General features: G+C 33.8%; 1 protein-coding gene across 1 annotated transcript; it reads left to right on the top strand.

Moving 5' to 3' along the window:
* Window positions 1–3,301: 3,301 nt before the first annotated feature.
* On the top strand, window positions 3,302–7,063 carry LOC126891579 (uncharacterized). The gene has a single exon (XM_050660755.1). The coding sequence runs from the start codon at window positions 3,302–3,304 to the stop codon at window positions 7,061–7,063; it is 3,762 nt and encodes a 1,253-aa protein (XP_050516712.1).
* Window positions 7,064–21,517: the final 14,454 nt, after the last annotated feature.

Below are 21,517 nucleotides of genomic sequence, written 5' to 3'. Positions count from 1 at the left end.
GTATTTGTATACCCCCTCTTCTACACTATCAACACACCACCAGATGATCTTCCGTATTTTGCTAGTCGAGACTGCCAGAAACTAATTAATATTCACCCTAGACAACGGATGTTCACCTAATTAATATTCCACATCTTTGGTCATACAAATACACACTACTCATTTTATCTAAGTATATAATCTGTTTAATATTTTCAAATTACTAGACATATAGTTACTAGAATGTTTGGATCGGTTTCATAATTAAAGTTTTTATGTATAACAAATGTTAGCACTTGCATTATCGGCGTTCTGTATATGAGAACAAAATCGTTTATTTTTTTGATAAATAGAGATTTAGTGATATTTTTGAAATTTTTATGGGGGGTGGTTCGGTGGTGTAATATCCCTGTTAAATCAGGTGAAGACCTGTTATTTCTAGAATTTGCTATAAATTTAAAAATCTTCTTGAGTGAAGTTAGATGGTTGTTTAGAAAATATTAAATTAAGTAATCCGGGAGCAGTCTTAAATTCTGTTGTTTCTAGATAAATTTTTTCATCTTTAAAAGATATTTTATATTATCTCATATTCTACTACTGAAGTTCTCGAGTTATAGTTAGGGTCATATGCTTATCAATATCTATTACATGTTGCTAATATTTTTGAAAATATGGTTCATTTTGGCTCATTTTTAATTTTATTGAGCTGTTGGACTTGTGCAATATTATAAACTGAAACTTGTCTATGTTTTCCTTATAAATACGGTTAATTCTATAGACGAAACACGATGGGGTAGGGACAAAAGTGGTATGAGACATCATTTTAAGTAATTTTTTTTTATTAATACTAACCTAAAAGGGTGTATAGTAATTTACATTAATTAGATGAATAATGTTTCATACTAATAGAGGTATTTTTAAATTATTCAAATTTCAACCTTTCTCACGTAGAAGCATACTTGTCTATAATATCTTTTAGTGTAGATATGGAAGGCAATAAGTTAGCTCACGTCACGTTGCCTTAGAGAAAATTTATTGAATATTGTACTATTTTAGGTAACATGTTTAAACATGTGGTCTAAAGTTATTTCGTATATAAAACTTTTATTATATAAAAAACATTTATTGATGTAAATCTAACAATATTTTATCTCTATAGTAATATATAATCTCTGCTAAAGCAATACTTAAAATACTAAAATTGTATGAAATTTTAATTTGCACTAGCTCCAACAAATCTATAGAAGAGGAACAGGATGTTGCTTTTATTATATTTGCAATGTTATAATAATACACCCTAAAATTAAGTCAACATAAAAGTCTCACTCTTTGCTGGATAATACTTTTGTGAATAAACAAAATTTCTTTGATCTCGAATCAACTCAATGTATACACCATGTTTTATAATGGAAATAAACTTTGTATTTTTACGTTCGAATAGATAAATAATTGTTGAAAACTCTTCACACAGGTATTCTATCGGATCATTTTCTTAGTATTTCCTCGGATTCAGAGGTTCTTGGAAACATATATTAATAATTTTGTTTTGAATAATATTCAAAAATTCCACCCATTCACATGAATTATATGATATTTTCTCTAGTTTTCGAGATGATTTATCAGATATAATGATAGCTGGTGTAAACGACCGTGTCAACTTCAATGCCACTTCAATGATTTTTGTTTATACATATAAGTTTTGTGACGAATGTGCATTAAGAACTGTTTCGTTCTATATAAAATGTCATATAATATAATATATTACTCAAATTATGGATTTTTCTTAATCATATTTTATTGCCTGCAAACCATCATATGACATATCCCTGGCTGGACGTAAACCAAGAAGGTCATCTGTCATTAAAAAATGAAAGAAAATGACGTGAGACAGAAAACATTAGAGGTGAAAAGAAGAAGCATTGACTTGTGTCAGACGATATGATTCAGAAAACGATTGAAGTGCCAGAAGGAAAGAGGAAGAACATCATAGTGTCTTTTGATGCAACGCTATGTCAATTTTTTTGATTACAGCCAATATATTACAAGAAGTGATAAACGGAGAGAGGAAAAGTGTCTTTCCCCTGGAGACTACTATCCGAACTAGTGTTTTGTATTCCTTTTACTGTTTTCTCTCACATACTTTATATATTATGTTATATAATATAAGCTTATATATTCATTACACTTTACTATCTATGCGGAGATATGTTATGTGATCCATCAGCTATTCCATCAATCGTTGGATAAAAGCCTACCTTGGGTGTGTTTATTCATATTATCTGTTTGCTGTCTTTTTATGTCCATTCGCGTGATATCATTAGTCCATCTTGTTTGAGGTCTGCCTTTGCTTCTTTTTTATTTGGCCTTGGACGCCATTAAAGAACTCGCTTCGTCCAAAAGTTGTCTTCCATTGTTTCTATGTCTGCCCAGTTCCATTTTAGCGTGATACGTTGTTATGTGATAAGTTTTTATGTGATATGTTTTTCTAAATTAATTTATGGTTGTAGATAAAATATTGTAAGGCATTTCTTTATTTCATCTATACTACATATTATACTACGTTAAATGCCTTTTCTATGTTAACATATACATCATATCAGCACATCAAACAGTTTTTGTGTTATGCTAAATTGTTAAAACAATTTTTATTCCATGAATGCAAATTTGATGGTATTATTTTGAATTATTGATTGTGTTAGTGGTCAAAGTGGTGGGGGTAATGTGGATTTTAAAATGTTTACATCTGAAATTTTTAATTTATACATATTCTATTTGAAGGGAAAAATGTAACCAAGTTCAATAAATATGTTAAATACAGCACTTTTACATTGATTCTTATGAGAAAACAAGCACAAATCTACTCATTTCAGGGGCCTTTTGAGTATAACATATCACCATTCAGTTTTCCGTCCGACCAATGTTTACTAAATACTTGACGCAACTTGTATTTTCTCATTCTGTTTCAGATCTTCATTCAGTGCTTTGGTAAATCATTTAGACGTGTGCTCTGGTGAATTTTAAATCGTTCAGACGTGCTCTGGTGAGAGGTATAATTTGAAAATTTTTAATATAAATTTTTTAATTTCTTATTCAAATTTTAATATTATAAATATTATCGAGTTTTAAATTCGAAAGATTTTTGAAATTTATCTTTATTTTAATCTAACTTGGTTCATATTAATTTCTTTTGAATTTTGACATTTTTAAAATGGTAATTATTGCAATGATTAAATTTATAGCATCCATCTTAGGTTTAATTCAAAACAATTATAATGATGAAAAGTTAAGAAAAGGGTTGGTAGAGTGTAGGAAAGCGATTAAAATGATTCATAATAGAATGAGGTTTGCAAAGACGATTGGCGAAAAGCAGCACCTCGAAGCCCAAATGAGGCAGGTGAAAACGTTGAGTAAGCAACTGAAGGTTGAACAAAAGAAGGGGGCGGGACTAAAAACTCGACCGGAGACTGCAAAGCGTAGGGTACATTGGGAAGACTCTGTATCTACATTTAATTCAAGAATTCAGACTGGAGTCATTTCGAACCTTAAACACAAGGACCCAGGTAGTTTCCTGGTTGATTGCAAAGCTCTGTTCAAGCGACGAATCCAGAATGTCTTAAAAAATAACGCTGCAGTGAAAGTTAACATAGCATTTGGAGGAGAGTTCGAGATTGCTAAAGGTGAAAAGATGATAAATGAAACAAAGTACTTCACTACTTCAAACTCAGCCATTTATAGAGACACCAATCTTGATGAATGGTTCGAGAAAAAAGTAGTGGAACCCATCAACAGAGACTTGGAAGAATTCCAAGAGAGAGATAGTGGCTGGGCACTAAAAGCGGTTGTTAACCTGGGGGTTAATATAAACAAATTTACACCACAGCTTGGTTCCTCATACATTGATCTTCCCGCTCAGATAAAAAGACAACAGGCATGCATTAATGTTAAGAATGATGATGAGGCATGCTCTGCATGGGCTGTCATATCGGCATTATATCCTTGTCGGAATAACTCCGCTTTAATGTCATCTTACCCACACTACTCCCAAGTGCTGAAACTTAAAGGTATTCAGTGGCCAATGACCGCCAAACAGATTCCTAATTTTGAAAAGCAGAATAATATATCGATCAATGTATACATTTTGAAAAAGGAGAAGAAGAACTATACGACTCTCCCGACCTTCCTAACAAAAAACAAGAAGGATAAACATGTGAATCTGCTTTTGATACAAAATAAATATGACGAGCAAGGTCCCCTTAAATATCATTACGTTTGGATAAAAAATCTATCTCGCCTCCTTTCCAAGCAGCTTAGCAATGAAGATGGAACAAAATATTTCTGTGATGGCTGCCTCCATTACTTTCGATCGCAAGAAAAGTTGAATGTTCATAAGACATGCTGCAAAGGGCGATCAGATGTTCTCTGTGATAGGTGTTTACAACCATTTTTATCGTCTACACAGCTAGAAGCTCACATCAACGATTGTGAAAGAATAAATGAAACAGCCATTAAAATGCCTGAAGAAAGCCAAAAAATGTTAAAATTTAAGAATTTCAGGAATAAACTAAAAGCCCCCTTCGCGGTATACGCAGATCTTGAAAGCGTTCTGGAACATAGTGCTGAAAAGACTACCTATCAAAAACATATACCTGCTGCCGTTGGGTATTACTTTAAATGTTCCTATGATGATTCTCTGTCATTTTACAAATCATATCGTGGAAAAGATTGCATGAAATGGTTCGCAGATGAACTAAATCAGCTTGCTGAGGATGTTTCTACGGTGTTTATGTGTCCGTTTGATATTAATATGACATTTCAGCAAGAGAGTGATTTTCAAGCAGCCACTCATTGTCATATTTGCGAGCAGCGCTTCTCCCCCAGTGATAAGAAAATGCGAGACAATAATCACCTGATCCCTGAAAATAATTATCGATTTGCAGCTCATGAAGGCTGTAATATTAATTACAAAGATGCTCACACTATCCCTGTGATATTTCATAACCTCAGTGGATATGACGCGCATTTCATTATTAATGATATTGCTACTCACATAAAAGGTCCTGTAGATCTTCTTCCTATTACTAAGGAAAAATATATTTCTTTCACTAAACACATTAATGATGCTCGAATTAAATTTCGTTTCATCGATAGTTTTCGATTTATGGCGTCTTCTCTCGATAAGCTCTCTTCTTATTTAACCGAATATCCTAATCTCCGCTCTCAATATGTTTTCCTTCCCGAGGAGCAGTTCAATCTTCTTACTGTGAAAGGTATCATGCCTTATGATTATATTGATTCTTTCGATCGTTTTATTGAAACATGTCTGCCGCCTATCGAGTTTTTTTATAATAAACTTGAGGATAAACCTTGTCCTCGCCGCCATTATCATCGCGCCCTCCAAGTCTGGTCCTCATTCTCTTGTTCTTCTCTCGGAGATTACGTCGATCTCTACATGAAAACCGATATTCTTCTTCTTGCCGACGTTTTCGAACGGTTCGGCTCCAGTTGTCTCGAAACATATAATCTTGATCCCGCTCATTACTTTACTCTGCCTGGATTCACGTGGGATGCGATGCTTAAGTATACAAAACAGGAACTTGAACTTTTAACTGATCCAGATATGCATTTGTTTGTGGAGCGAGGCATTCGTGGTGGTTTGAGTCAAGTTTGCTCGAAACGTCGTGTTCATGCTAATAACAAGTACATGGCATCTTACGACCCTTCGAAGCCCGACTCCTATCTAATGTATTTCGATGTCAATAATCAATATGGGTGGGCAATGTCCCAATATCTTCCATATGGAGGTTTCGAGTGGTCTGATACTAACATCGACGTTCTTAGTATTCCGGACGATTCTTCTGAAGGGTGCATTCTCGAGGTCGATCTGGAGTACCCTCAACATCTCCATGATCATCATAAAGACATCCCATTCTGTCCCCAATCCTTGAACCCGAAAACTATGAAACCTCCTAAACGTCCGCGAGAGCTGACAAAATTAAGGGCTACCCTTCATGATAAAGAAAGATATGTAATTCATTACAGAGCCTTGAAGCAAGCGCTAGCTCATGGATTAATACTAAAAAAGATTCATCGAGTCTTGAAATTTAAGCAGTCTCCTTGGTTAAAGTCATACATCGACTTGAATACAAATCTCCGGAAGGCAGCAAAAAATGAGTTTGAAAAGAATCTGTTTAAGCTTATGAACAATGCAGTGTTTGGTAAGACTTTAGAGGGTGTGCGCAGGCGCGTTGATATTAAATTGTTGACAGAGTGGGAGGGTCGTTATGGAGCTGAAGCTAGAATAAGTAGCCCCCTGTTTAAAAACGCTACTATCTTTAATGAAAATTTGATTGCTGTTGAGATGCATAGAGCGGAAATATGGTTAGTTAAACCGATTTATGTTGGAATGAGTATTTTAGACTTGGCGAAAACGACTATATATGATTTCCAATATGGCTACTTAGCTAGCAGGTTCGGAGAAAACTTTTCGACCTGCTATACCGATACTGATAGTGTGATCGTGGAGATACGGGAAAAAGACCCGTATGAAGCAATGATACATGATTGTTATAAATATTTTGATACCTCAGACTATCCTAAAGATAACATTTACGGCATCCCTCTGGTTAATAAGAAGGTATTGGGCATAATGAAAGATGAGAATAATGGCTGCATTATGACCGACTACATAGGACTCCGATCGAAATTATACACGACAAAAGCAGCTACCACAGATGCTGACATTAAAAAGCTGAGGGGGAAGTTGAAAGAACAAGAGTATGAGTATGATGAAGTTGATAATATTATACGAAATTGTGGTGTGACAAAGAAGGCAAAGGGGGTAAAGAAATCTGTAGTAAATACTAAAATTACTTTTGAGGACTACGTCGAGTGTTTAGATACCTTTACAGCAAAGGTCACCTCACAAAATCTTATACGCTCTGATAAACATCAAGTTTATTCTATAACTCAAAGCAAGATTGCGCTAAGCCCCAATGATGATAAAAGACATCACATTCGGGGTTCTTATGATACGCTTCCCTTTGGGCACTATTTAATTGATACTCTTGAGATGGATGTTGATTAGATTTAACACAAAGATTTGAATAAACTTATTTCATCATTTATCATTGATGATTTTATTGACTTTAAGATGGATGCTGATTGAAGTTGGTCTTAAAACTTTATTTATTACAAATGTACAATTTTTTTATTATATTCCTCTTATCACCCTATCACTAATCGTTTTTACGTGACTAAGATTATTTAGATGATTGAATATTGTAATTTTTTATAACTTTATTTATTACAACTAACATGATGATATCTGCAACAGACCCTTTTTACTACATTCCTCAACCTTTCCCGCACTCCTCGTTTTTATATCATATGATGATTCTAGTAACTCATACTTTTGTATATATTATCTCTAAATTTAGTATAATTATTAAGTATGTCCCTAAAAAAGATGTTTAGTTATGACCACCAAAAAGATATCTATTATGGACCACTGGCAAATTAATGAGCCGTTCTGGTTAACTCCAGAGCCGTTGCTCGTGTAGCCTCCAAGTTAAAACAATCGATAACTTAATGGTCTCCTTTCCCCGATTTAGTTTTAAGTCTTCGATATCCTATCATAATACAGGAGTCGGAAAAATCCCTAGTTTTAAGATTAGATAACCTAGAGTTATTTTCCCCCCAATGATTAATTTTGAATACTATAGAACATAGTAACGAATGAATTAATACCGAAGTATCGGTGTTTTAACATTAATACATAAAAGATGTCCAACAGATCAATAAAAAGATGTCTACTAAACCAAGTAAAGAGTTGATCGTAGTAAATTAAGTATATTGCTATTATTAAATATATTATCATATAATATAAAAAATCATTCCTACTAACCATCATCCCTACTAACCTGGCGGTCTATGTAGTCGTACCTTCCCGTTGGTGGCTGCTGTTAAGAACATATTTTTGTTTTTCAACAAATTTATGTTCGACCGAAATGACTACCTTTCATTTATTTCATGCTTACATTATTTTTCTTCATCGCTTTACACACATTCCATAGCTTATATACTAACATTATTTTATTAACGTTTACATATCAACCATTACTTACTGCTTGACTGTCCTTGCTAACCTTTTTTCAGTCTATGTAGTCTAAATTTGTTTATGGTTATAGGTAAAATACAGTACATGTATTTTTCCATTTCAATAATACAACTTATTTTCACTATATTAAATACTTTTTCTATGTCAACATATGTATCATATCTATAAACAATTGTTTGTGCTATGTTATATTGTTGAACGGTTTTTCTAATAAACATATAATCCCATTTTTTTACCTGAGATACCTACCTACATAATATTACCCGACTTGTCGTAGATAAAATAAAGTATGCAACTTACAATCTTTGTAAATAGCAAGTGTATGAATGGAGGGAGATCCAGGAAATCAGAGAATATTATATTTTATATGTTTGTTGGTTTGATCTTAAGAATGTTATATGTCATGTCTCTAGGAACAGGTGTATGATTGGAAGGAGATCTAGGGAATCAGAGAAGACGGTGGATGTTTGTTGGTTTGGTCTTAAGAATGTTCCTTGTAAGAAACAGGTGTATGATTGGAAGGAGATTCATGTATAGAAGATTATAATACGTTCGTCGTATTCTATTTCTAGTATTACCTCACACGCTGCTATTTTGATTTCATAAACACCTGTATCTTTTATGAATTGTTTCGAGAGAGAGAGAGAGAGAGAGAGAGAGAGAGAGAGAGAGAGAGAGAGAGAGAGTCTTTTTATGATGTCTTATAGATGCTAGATGGATTGGACAAAGAACGGAAGATGAGAGTGAGAGCATGCCATGTATGTTCGGTGGTTTGGATATAATATCCTAATGATTCTATTTTGTCTTATATGATAAGTCTACATTCCCAATGTTCCTCTGACAATGCAGCTATTGTAATTCCATGATACAATACTCCTTTTGGTAATGCCCCGATGATTGTTTTCTCACCATATTCGCTATCCCTCGATGCACATCACGATCTGATCAATAACGGAGATTTGCTGTAGTGCCGTTATGGCCGTCCTCTTTTTGTGTTAGCTTATTCCTTACCCCTCCACTTTCCTATGATACCTCACACGTCACGATCAATAACGGTGATATGCTGTAATACCGTTTTGGCCGTCATCTTTTTTTATGTAACTTATTCCTTACCCCCTCTCCTTTCCTACGATACCTCACACGTTACGATCAATAACGGAGATATGCTGTAGTGCCGTTCTGCCGTCCTCTTTTTTGTGTTAACTTATTCCTTACCCCCTCCCCTTCCTATGATACCTCACACGTCACGATCAGACGAGTCTTGGCGCCTCTACCGTAAAACGAGACAAAAATGACCAGAATGGACCTTAGCGATTTCTTATGGGATTTAACACGGGAAAATACGCCGAACTGTTGCAGTACAATTACTCACATGTGGGCCAAACCAAGACAGGATATGAAACAATACATGGGGGATTAGGCTTTGGAACTAGAAATGAAGCTGGAGATGACATGCTTGAATTAGCAACAGCGTTGGAGATGGCGATTGTTAACACATTCTTTAAAAAGAGAGAAACTCAACTTATTACCTACAAAAGTGGACAACATCAATCCCAAATAGACTACTTCATGATAAGGAAAGAGGACATACGTGAATGCAAGGACTGCAAGGTAATAGTTAGTGAGACAGTAAGCCAACAACATAAGCTGCTTGTTCTGGACATCGAAGTAAAAAGCGAAACTAAACAAAAATATCGGAGAGGACTACAAAAAATCAAGTGGTGGCTGCTGAAAGATGAGAAAGAAGGTCTATTCAGGAGAAGAATAGTAGAAAAAATATGTTGGAACATGAAAGGAAGCCCTAATACAATTTGGAGAAAAATGGCCAGTAGTATTAGAGAGACTGCTATTGAAATACTTGGGAAAACGTCAGGAAAAAAGTTTGAGGATAAAGAGACTTCTTCTTCTTCAGGTGCCATCTCCGCTACGGAGGTTGGCAATCATCATAGCTATTTTAATTTTTGAGGCAGTAGCTCTAAATAGTTGTTTCGAGCTGCATCCAAACCACTCTCTCAGAGAGAGAGACTTGGTGGTGGTCAAACGAAGTACAGGGAAAAATAAAAGAGAAGAGAAAATTATATAAAAAGTGGCAAGAAACCAGATCCGATACAGATCTTCAAAACTATATGGTGGCGAAAAAGGAAGCGAAAGTAGCAGTAGCAAAAGCCAAAGCAGAAGCGTATTCAAACCTATACGATCAACTTAATACCAGGGAAGGCGAAACGAAGATATATAAAATAGCCAAACAGAGAGCAAAGAAAGCAAAAGATTTTAATCAGATTAGATGTATCCGAGATGAAAATAATAAAATACTAGTCCACGAAAGGGATGTCAAAAAGAGATGGAGAAAGTACTTTGACAGCTTATTAAATGAAGAATTTGACAGACAGCCTGTAGAGTCAACGGAGACAGTAGCAGCAATGGTCACCAAAATAACCAACGAGGAAGTGGCTCAAGCGCGAAAAATACAGGAGTAAAGAAACAAACGCTCATATGGTATTCATTGATCTTGAGAAAGCATATGATAGAGTTCCTCGAGAGATTCTGTGGTGGGCACTCAATAAGAAAGGAGTCCCTGGTGAATATGTAAAGATTGTGAGGGATATGTATGAGGGAGTAACGACTAGTGTTAGGACAGGTGTGGGAGAGACTGATAAATTTCATGTGAAAGTAGGATTGCACCAAGGCTCTGTGCTTAGTCCGTATTTATTCTCATTAGTTTTGGACCAGATAACAGCGAAACTACAGAGTAACATTCCATGGTGCTTAATGTATGCTGATGATGTCGTGTTAGTAGGAAATAGTGAAAGAGTCTTAGAACAAAAACTGGAACAGTGGAGACAAGCTCTGGAGGAAAAAGGTTTAAAACTTAGTAGGACAAAAACAGAGTATTTGGAATGTTCATTTAAAGATGGAGCTACTACAAATAAAATGGTATCTTTGGATGCTGAAATGATTGTGAAAAGCAATAGTTTTAAGTACCTAGGATCGGTATTACAGAGTAATGGAGAAATAGATGGAGATGCATGCAGTAGAATTAAGGCTGGATGGATGAAGTGGAAAGAAGCGAGTGGTGTGTTGTGTGACAGAAAAAATCCAATGAAGTTTAAGGGAAAATTCTATAAAACTGCCATAAGACCGGCTATGATGTACGGAACTGAATGTTGGGCAGTGAAAAAGAAAGAGGAACAACGAATACATGTGGCGGAAATGAGAATGCTTAGATGGATGAGTGGAGTGACAAAGAAGGATAAAATTAGAAATGAGTATATTAGGGGAAGTCTAGGTGTGGCACCAATTGATGCCAAAATGAGAGAGCATAGGTTAAGATGGTTTGGTCATGTTCAACGTCGAGACGTTAATCACCCAATACGAAGAATAGCTGAAGTGCAGATTCCTGGAAGGAGTAGGAGAGGAAGACCAAAGAAGACCTGGGGGAGGCGATAAGGCAGGATATGTTGGTAAAGGGGATTAACATTGATATGACCCAAGATAGAATTGTGTGGAGAAATGCAATTAGGGAAGCCGACCCCGCATAGGGATAAGGCAAAGATAATGATGATGATGGATGCTGAAGCGAAGAAGACAAGAGGGAATTCAAAAACTTACAATTCACGACCCCATCTGTTTAGCTGGTAAATTCCAACGAAAAATGGACCTAGTTACTCAAAGGAGTAAAGACCAATATAAATATAAAATAAATATTCCATATTTATTCAGTTGCAATGCGAAGGCAAAAACCGTCTTATTTTTCACTTAGAACAGGGAGCGCAGACCAGCCAGCATTCTAAGGCCGGTCGTCCATTGGAAGCGTAGTCGCGCGACTCGTAGGTAGTGCGTATACTGTATACGTCCGTGTATGTGCGATCATGCGACTGAGCGACTGGTATCATCCACTGCAGACGACTGTATACTACTTCGCGACTGTCAAACTGACTGTCATCATCAAAAGAAAGCGTATTTTTGTGAATATCGTAAAATATAGATAGAAAGCATAGTTTGAAAGGAATAATTTATTACACAAATATGTATGTTATTTATTAACAACTTTAAAAAGGTTTGTACCTTTCTACAATGGCCTCCGCTTTAACGGGAATTGACTCTTCCATATATTGTTGGCGATTCAAATTTACACGAAATATTTACTATACTTTATCAGTTAGTCTGGGCTGATTAACGGAGAATAGGGCATTTTTGGGAAAAGTTATTTACCAGCAATTTTATTGCTGGAATCGAATCTTATGATTGTATATATTAATAATATAGATACGCAAAGTCCGCAGATAGTGTGCTACTTTTTTATAAACAAAATGGCGCCCGAAAATCGTGTTTTTTTCAATTTTTGCTCTATAACTCCAAAGATTTTAACTTTAGACCAAAAACACCCAAATAAAAATTCACCGCAATTAAATTCTGCATAGAGACGTGTTTTTTCCGATTTACTTCGACGAACACTTTCCCCGGAAAAAGCGGGTTTTTCCAACAAAATCTTTAATTTTCAACTAAACTTTTAGATAAGTAGTTGTTAATCAATAATTAAATAACGTGGTAACGCAAAAGCCCTTTCCGTATATATTATAATTCCAGACGCCAATGGAAATTGAATGAATAGTTTAGCAACAATTGATATGTTAATTAAAAATTTACGGTCGCTATAATAACGACAATAATTATGATGCATAAGAATAACTATGATTTTTTCATAAAAAGACACTGTACCTATCTAATGTACTTTACAGAATTGAAATTGGACTATTTAAGCCGCCTCACGAATATTTTAAAATTATAAACAATTTTTTTGGCTTATAAACAAATAGAATATCTCGGGAAATATTAAACTAAATTAAATTATGAAAACTGTATTCGAAAGACAGTCGCAGGATGCTTCTTCTAAAAGAAAAAACGTTTAATTATGATGAGTGATTCCTGAGATACAATCGGTTAAAATTGACCGAAATTTACGGCAAAGATATAAACAATAGGATCATAATTTTCAAACCAGCACCTTTTTATTTTTATCCTCTTTCTCCACACCAATTTTCATATCTTTAAAATCCTCGTAACATATATTATTATAATAAAAACTATCGATAATACGTGTGAAAATTGCCAAAAATAGCAAAATTCCAATCAAAAATTAGGTTGGAGAAAATGTAACCCTCAAAGTTCAAAATCGGTATACGTTAAAAAAAATGCATTTTCTCGGCTTCCCATGTAGCAATTTCCTTCATTCTTTTTTTGTTCCCAAGTAACTCGAGTAGAGCCATTGAACTAACGCATTAATAAATGTCAAACTTGCTTTTGTTTTGTTATAATAAATTAATTTATTTATTATAACACTTTTTTTTTAATTTGTTTAAATAAAAATTGTTTAAATAATTATACAGCTTTCAAATGAGAATATTTATGTTTTTAACTTTAAAAGGTACACTTGTAGTAAGTTTATCTAAAAAAACGCCTACAACTGGAAAAAATATGTAATTTTCTGTTCTTATAAATAAATTAATCTATTATAACAAAACAAAAGCAAGTTTGATAATTAATAATGCGTTAGTTCGATGGCTCTACTCGAGTTACTAGGGAACAAAAAAAGAATGAAGGAAATTGCTCCATGGGAAGCCGAGAAAATGCATTTTGTTAACGTATACCGATTTTGAAATTTGAGGGTTACATTTTCTCCAACCTAATTTATTATAATAATATATGTTATGAGGATTTTAAAGATATGAAAATTGGTGTGGAGAAAGAGGACAAAAATAAAAAGGTGATGGTTTGAAAATTATGATCCTATTGTTTGTATCTTTGCCGTAAATTCCGGTCAAATTTGACCGGTTGTATCTCAGGAACCACTAGTCATAATTAAACGTTTTTTCTTTTAAAAGAGAATGCCGCTGTCTTTCGAATACCGTTTTCAAAATTTAATTTGGTTTAATATTTCCCGAGATATTGTATTTGTTTATAAACCAAAAAATTGTTTATAATTTTAAAATATTCCTGAGGCCGCTTGAATAGTCCAATTTTAATTCTGTACAGTACATTAGATAGGTATAGTGTCTTTTTATGAAAAAATCATAGTTATTCTTATGCATCTTAATTATTGTCGTTATTATAGCGACCGTAAATTTTTAATTAACATTTTAATTGTTGCTAAACTGTTCATTCAATTTCCGTAGACTTCTGGAATTATAATATATACGGAAAGAGCTTTTACTTTACCAAGTTATTTAATTATTGATTAACAACTACTTATCTAAAAGTTTAGTTGAAAATTAAAGATTTTGTTGGAAAAATCCGCTTTTTCCGGGGAAAGTTTTCGTCGAAGTAAATCGAAAAAACACGTCTCTATGCAGAATTTAATTGCGGTGAATTTTTATTTGAGTGTTTTTGGTCTAAAGTTAAAATCTTTGGAGTTATAGAGCAAAAATTGAAAAAAAAAACACGATTTTCGGGCGCCATTTTGTTTATAAAAAAAGTAGCACACTATCTGCGGACTTTGCATATCTATATTATTAATACATACAATAATAAGATTCGATTCCAGCAATAAAATTGCTGGTAAATAACTTTTCCTTGTATTTTGCTAATTAGCCCAGAGTAAGTATTTAATTACATTTTTCACCAAATTGAAAAAAAAAACATTAAGTAATTTGTTAATAAAAATAATTTAAAGATTTATATAACTTTATATTTACTTGGTTTAGATGTAAGACGTTTATGATTGTAAAAATTTCAAATAAAAATTCTTTCGAAAGTTTGTAAATCCTAAAACTATAAGAAGTATTCACCATTGTAATTATATACAGTGCGGTGGAATAAGTGTTGCCCCCCCTGTTAACTTGTTTATTTTAAGAATATAAGCAAAACGCTCGGACAGGTCGATTTTTAAACTAACCATAGTATATTATAGCATCAACGTTTCGAACTTTTCGCAATCCCTCTTCAGGTGACAGCCATAACTTTGTTTTTTTTAAATGGGAAAGTACATCATGTGACACCTCATTTAAAAGCTCTTAAAATACTGAGTTCAAAAATGTATAATACTTTAATCCTGTTTGAGAGCGTAGGCGAAAAATTTCGGTCGAATTCTTTCTAAATGCAATCATTTTTTTCGAATCCTGAAAAAATCAATAAATATTTGTGAAAAATTTAAACGCAGAATGAAATATTACAGTATTCTCGATGGTCCAAAGTCCCTGAGAACTCCTATAGAGTTTATTTTAATAAGTCACAGTGTAGAAAAAAGAGAAAATTTAGTGTGATTTTTAATTTCAAATATATCATTCAAAAGAAACTTTCTGTTTATTCTAAGGGACTATCAGCCCTCGGTAATAATCTAATCTTTCATTCTGCGTTTAAATTTTTCAAAAATACTTATTAGTTTTCTCAGAATTCTAAAAAAATAAATGCGTTTAAAAAGAGTTCGACCGAAATTTTGGGCCTGCGATCTCGAAAAGGATTATACATTTTTGAAATCAGTATTTTAAAAGCTGTTAAATGAGGTGTCACATGATGTACTTTACCATTTAGAAAAATCATAGTTATGCCTGTCACCTGAAGAGGTATCGCGTAAAGTTCGAAACGTTGATGCTATAATATACTATGGTTAGTTTAAAAATCGAACTGTCCGAGCGTTTTGTTTATATTCTTAAAATAAACAAGTTAACAGGGGGGCAACACTTATTCCACCGCACTGTATTATAAAATAATAATATTAAAAACTCTTATCACTAGCACCTACTTCTTCTGCAACTTTCGACCACAATTTCCTTTGAACATCACGTGAATGGTATCTTGTGTCTTTTACGTTTTGTCCTACAACGGAGACTTTTCATAAACGGCACTAATCAGTTTTTCGTTATCAATTTCCATATCGAAAATAACACAATTATCGAAAATTAATACAATATCAAAAATACCTGCACAGATATTTATTGCAAACCATTGTAGCATCAACATGAGATTACCAGCGACTAATCCCATTCTAGGGGGATCGGTCGCCAGTCGCTTGTGGTCGGCCGAGCCCGGTCGCTCAAAGTCGTTTGCAGTGGACGTTGTTTAGTTACATTTTATTTGTTAGGATTAGTCGCTTCTATACGGGCGTATACGCTCTACCTTCGAGTCGCGCGACTACGCTTCCAATGGACGACCGCCTAAATCGACGATTTTCGACTCTATTTGGAGTTATCATCAGTCACCTACTCCATACACGTCAGTTGCAATGCGGAGAGAAGCTTTCGAAATTTTGTCACTTCGGGCAGAGAGCAGCGGACCTACGCATTTAGGTCTACATCATTAGAGGCGTCTCGAATCCTGCTATAAACGCGCAGTTATTGGCGCAATTCGTAGGCGAAAATTTTGAGTAATTGTCGAAAAACCAAAATTTTTAAAGTTCAATTTTTCAGTTTTTCGACTATACTGAGCCGTGTGTATGTCCGATCTTGGCAGTGTTGCCAATCGCATTTCTCTAGATTATCCGATGATCGCTCGAAAAATATCCGATTTGTCACGAAAAGGTACGCTAGGTCAAAAATTATTCTGTTATTAAAATCAATGTTGCAATGTTGTTCTTTTAGTCCCCTTAACAACCATCAAATAACAAAATCCGTTGTACTTACGCCAATCAGTTGATTGAAATCAATTATCATTATGATAGTTAACATAATTGATTGATTAATTAATTATTAATTATCAATTAACGTAACAATTATTAACATAATTGATTAATTAATCAATTAATCTCATAATTGTAATCAATTATGTTTTCAGCAACCCAATCAAAGTTGACATTGACAGTAATTAAATATTTGATAATGATCAGTTGATTCCATTTCTGATTAGCGTTCGAACAACCGATCCTTTAATCTACTGGATTCTCTATTTCACAGTTTAAAAATTTTCGTTTATAGATGAAAATCTCGTATCCTAGCTGATTATTACCTAATTCATGTATGTAAATACTATTTATTTACTATTATTATATTATTCGTATTTTGTATTATCGTAAGTGTTAAATTCTAAATAAATAAATAAATCTATATATTTCATTATTTGGATCGTTATATTAATTTATTATAATTATTTAAGTAAAGGACACTTTTAAATATTATTTTATTAAAACGTAATAATTACCTAAAACTAGGTTCTGGAAAAATAAATAATAAATAAATCAATACAAAATAAACTACAGCTACATTAATAGCATAGCCGCAAAATTTCTGGTCAATGCTTTTAAAATGCATTATTTTTTTCGAGTCCTGAGCTACTTAAGCACTGCACTACATAAAATGAAAATAAAACTAAATCGTGCGTGAATTAGCTTTCATAAGTTTAAAGACTAAAAACTAAAAACTCATAAATAACATCGGACGGTAGACGGTTTTTGAAATTTGAATTTAGATTAGTATGCCTTAAGTGGATGCATTTGCCTGGATGCCTTAAGTGTGCATTTAAATTCTAAACAAAAGAATCGACACATGTCCCTTTTGTCAAAAGATGAAAAGTATCGGATGTCACTAACAAACATCCAGTATAGGCTATTTATAAAAATTTGGGTGGAACCAAACAACATTAATGTGTTCTTGGTGTTGGAAATATATGGATGAGAAAGTTTTAGTCGATGGTAGATACATTGAAAAATATCCGCAAATATCCGATTTATTTAAAGATACTAAGAAGATACGACAACTCTCAAAAAGGTACGCAAATCGGATAATTATCCGCCGATTTTTCCAACACTGGATCTTGGCCACTTAGGCACCATTTGAAAGCTAAACTCAAGCGCTACAGAATATTAGTGTCAGCCAATAGGAGAGTAAGAGTGTTTCCTATTATCCTTGCTAGATTGTGGAGTAGAGAAAAAACTTGAATACCTATAAAATAGCTCAAAAATCAAACTCAATAGAATTTTTTTAGAAATGTTCCCCATTGTAATATTTCCATAGAAAGATCAAATCTAAATTTTAAAGTTCAAATAAGAAGAAAGGTAGAATAAAGAGTTGAATAAGCTGATTTAAAATTAACAATGGTTTTTCGTTTATTTGATTACAAAGCGAAGTATTGACATAAAACTTTTTCCATGTCTACCTACTAATCATAGTGTAAATATATTATTATCGTATAAAAGTACTTAAAAGATGGCTTGAAACAAACGAAAAGAAATAAAAGCAATACTTACATTCAATTTAATCTTTTATTAAAATATACCTTAAAGCAGATCGTTCCATTGGAACCAGGCTTTATCTAAAAATCGATAACATTACTCCCTACTTTTTTCGGGATTGTCTTTACTTTGTCTGAACTTCGATACCTTAAAAACACATCGAAAATTATAAAAACAATACAGTAGCGTACTTAAACAACTATACGCCTGGTTTTTATAAAAAATAGTGAAAGTTAGTAGTTCAACAATAATCTAATCTAATAAGCAACAATGGCGCTTATCATCATCATTCAGCCTATGCTTGTTCACTGCTGTACGTAGGCCTCCCTCAGTTCACACCACAAACCCTTTATAATAGAACACCATATGTTACAAGGCAGTTACCCTGAGGAGAGTGTTGATTTGGTAAAACACTATTTACTCATACTATATTTATTGAATTTTTTTTAAATATCTGTAACGAGTTGGCGTGCTTGAGATATAACTATCTAATCATGTATCTGAATCACGACTGATGATTGACTAAAGAATGAAATAGAATGATCCGCGATGCTATGCTGTAACTGTAAATAAACTAGAAAAGTGTTGATATTTTTAATGCTGACACGGGCTGGCCATGAATTAGGAATAATATTGATTAGCTGACAAAGCGTTATTGAAAACTAGGTGCACTTGTGTTGAGCAATCGGTGTCACCTCATTATTTAACAACAAACGCGATGTTTGCTTTCTAAGACATTTAAAAATTAAATGAATATGTGTTGCTCTTATTTTGGATGCTGCTAATTCTGTACACCTTGTCCTGAGACGCTTGTATCGAATTTTAGCATATCCGCTTCAGGTCATCTGTCAAACTTGGTGGTGGCCGTCCTCTGTTTGGGTCTCCACTCGAGAATACGTTTTGTCCAACTGCCGTCCTTCGTTCTCGCGACGTGCCCTGTCCAGTTCCATTTTAAGGTCGATATTCTTTTGATTGAGTCGGTTAAACCGTTATACCGTTGGTTACACCGTCGAGTTATAACCGAAAATCGCGTTTTTCAAGTTGTGTAAGTAGATCTTGTCACAAGTGTCATTCTGATTTCTAGACAACGTTGCCACTTCAACGAAAATATTATATAAAACCAGGTAAAAGCAGGGCTGTGCCACAGACCGCATGTTTTAGTATACCAAAAACTAAAACAATATCGAGTATTCTCGATCAGTCAGTCACATTTATATACATCCTATAAAATTCTCAGTAGTAATTGCACAAGAGCTCTGAAATTATTGAATTTTTCCCGAGTGACACTTTGACAGTTTTAATTTCAAGAGCCGAAGGCGAGTGAAATTATGTTAAAGTGTCACGAGAGCAAAAATTCTATATTAATTTCAGAGCTCGAGTGCAATTTGTTGCGATTATTTCATGAATAAAACTGTTCAAAACGAAAATTTTATTGTAAATTATTTATGTAAGTACAAATTAGTACCATTAAACACACAGTTTTTATAAATATTTGACGATTGAAAGTCATCACTTATAATTTTTAAAACATTAAAATTGTCATTAATGTCACTGAATGTATTTTTTCATAGCAACGAAGGGCATCTGACGTAATATACTTAACGACATGATATTATCAAAAATTATCACCTTTCTGTATTTGCATTTCTGTAGCTTTCTATTGGTCAGAATCTCCTATGAATGAAATAATTCTATTAATTTTGTAATTTTTCGATATCTCAATTAAGTATCCATACATTGATTCGTGTTTTATTATACTTTATTAAAATATTTTAATTCAAAAATACCTAATGATTGAGAAATAATAAATCTTAACATAACTTTCAATTATTATGTTTATGTCAAATCGAGAGATGTGATTGGTTTCTCGTAAATTGTAGCACACAACTGTATTAAGTTCTTTTTCTTCTTTTTATATAGAAATTACTCTGTCTCTTTTTCAATGTGCCTCCAGTAAGTTGTCATTTCATCGTTGTCGTGGTCTTCCCACTGATCGTCTTCCTATTGGGGAACCGTCTCTCGCCGTCCTTACTACTCTATTTGTTGTCATTCGGCTTATGTTGTCGTTCCATTCTACTCTTCTGCTTTTCACCCAGTTATTAATGTTCTCCACCTTGCATCTTCTTCGTATATCTGCACTTTAAGCTCTATCCCACAGCGTCTTACCATCGATTTTTCGCAATTTTTTCATCTCTGCTGTTTCTAGCACTCTTTTTGTCCTTTCTATATCAGGTCGTGTTTCTGCCGCGTATGTCATTATTGGTCTGATGACTGTTTTGTAAATTCTGCCTTTCACTTCTTTTCCGATGTTTTTATTTCTCCATATTGTTTCATTCAGGCAACCTGCGGCTCTGTTTGCTTTATTCACCTGATCTTCCACTTCTGTTTCGAGCTTTCCGTAACTGCATAGTATGATGCCTAGATATTTAAACTCCATGACTTGTTCTATTATTTAACCCTCCAGCTCTAATTTACACCTTATTATATCTGCTGTTATAACCATGCATTTAGCCTTTTTTGGGGAAATTAACATGTTAAATTTTCTAGCGGTTATATTAAATTCGTGCAGCATACGTTGTAAATCATCTTCACTTTGAGAGATTAGTGTTGCGTCGTCTGCATAGCAGATTATTTTAAGTTGTTTTTCACCCATTTGGTATCCTTTTTTTGTTCTTACTTTTTTTATTATTTCGTCCATGATCAGGTTGAACAACAGAGGACTTAGGGAATCTCCCTGTCTTATCCCATTACCAGCTTCAATTGGGTCAGTTAGTTCTTCATCTACTTTTACTTTTATTGTGTTGCTCTATTAAGTTGGGGAGAATAAATAAAACAAACTGGAAAAATTAAAAATTAAATAATTAATACAAAATGAATAACTTTTACAGTGAACAAGTGTGGGTTTTAAATATATATGTATTACAATTCGAAATATACACATTTTTAAACGTTATTTTTTTTGTATTTAGATTTAGCGCAGTTTCGTTATCTGTGATGGCAACAACGAAGTGATTCACGAACCATTGTGTCCAGTCTGAATACAGGTTTACATTGGGAAAAAAAAGTGTACCAGTTTTATATGACGCGAAGTGTACGTATCCATACAAGGGTGAACCCGCTCCGTGTAGCAGCTCAAATGGATACGGCATGCGCTCCCCTACACATAAAGGCAAATTAGTTGAATCGAAGAGGGTGAGCGTCGAGCGGGGTTTACCAACGTATCCACTATGTGGAGCTGCTAGGCTGCTACACGGAGCGGGGTT

This window comes from Diabrotica virgifera, chromosome 9 (assembly GCF_917563875.1).
Source record: "Diabrotica virgifera virgifera chromosome 9, PGI_DIABVI_V3a".
NCBI lineage: Eukaryota > Metazoa > Arthropoda > Insecta > Coleoptera > Chrysomelidae > Diabrotica > Diabrotica virgifera.
This window is presented reverse-complemented; position numbering and strand designations above follow the sequence as displayed.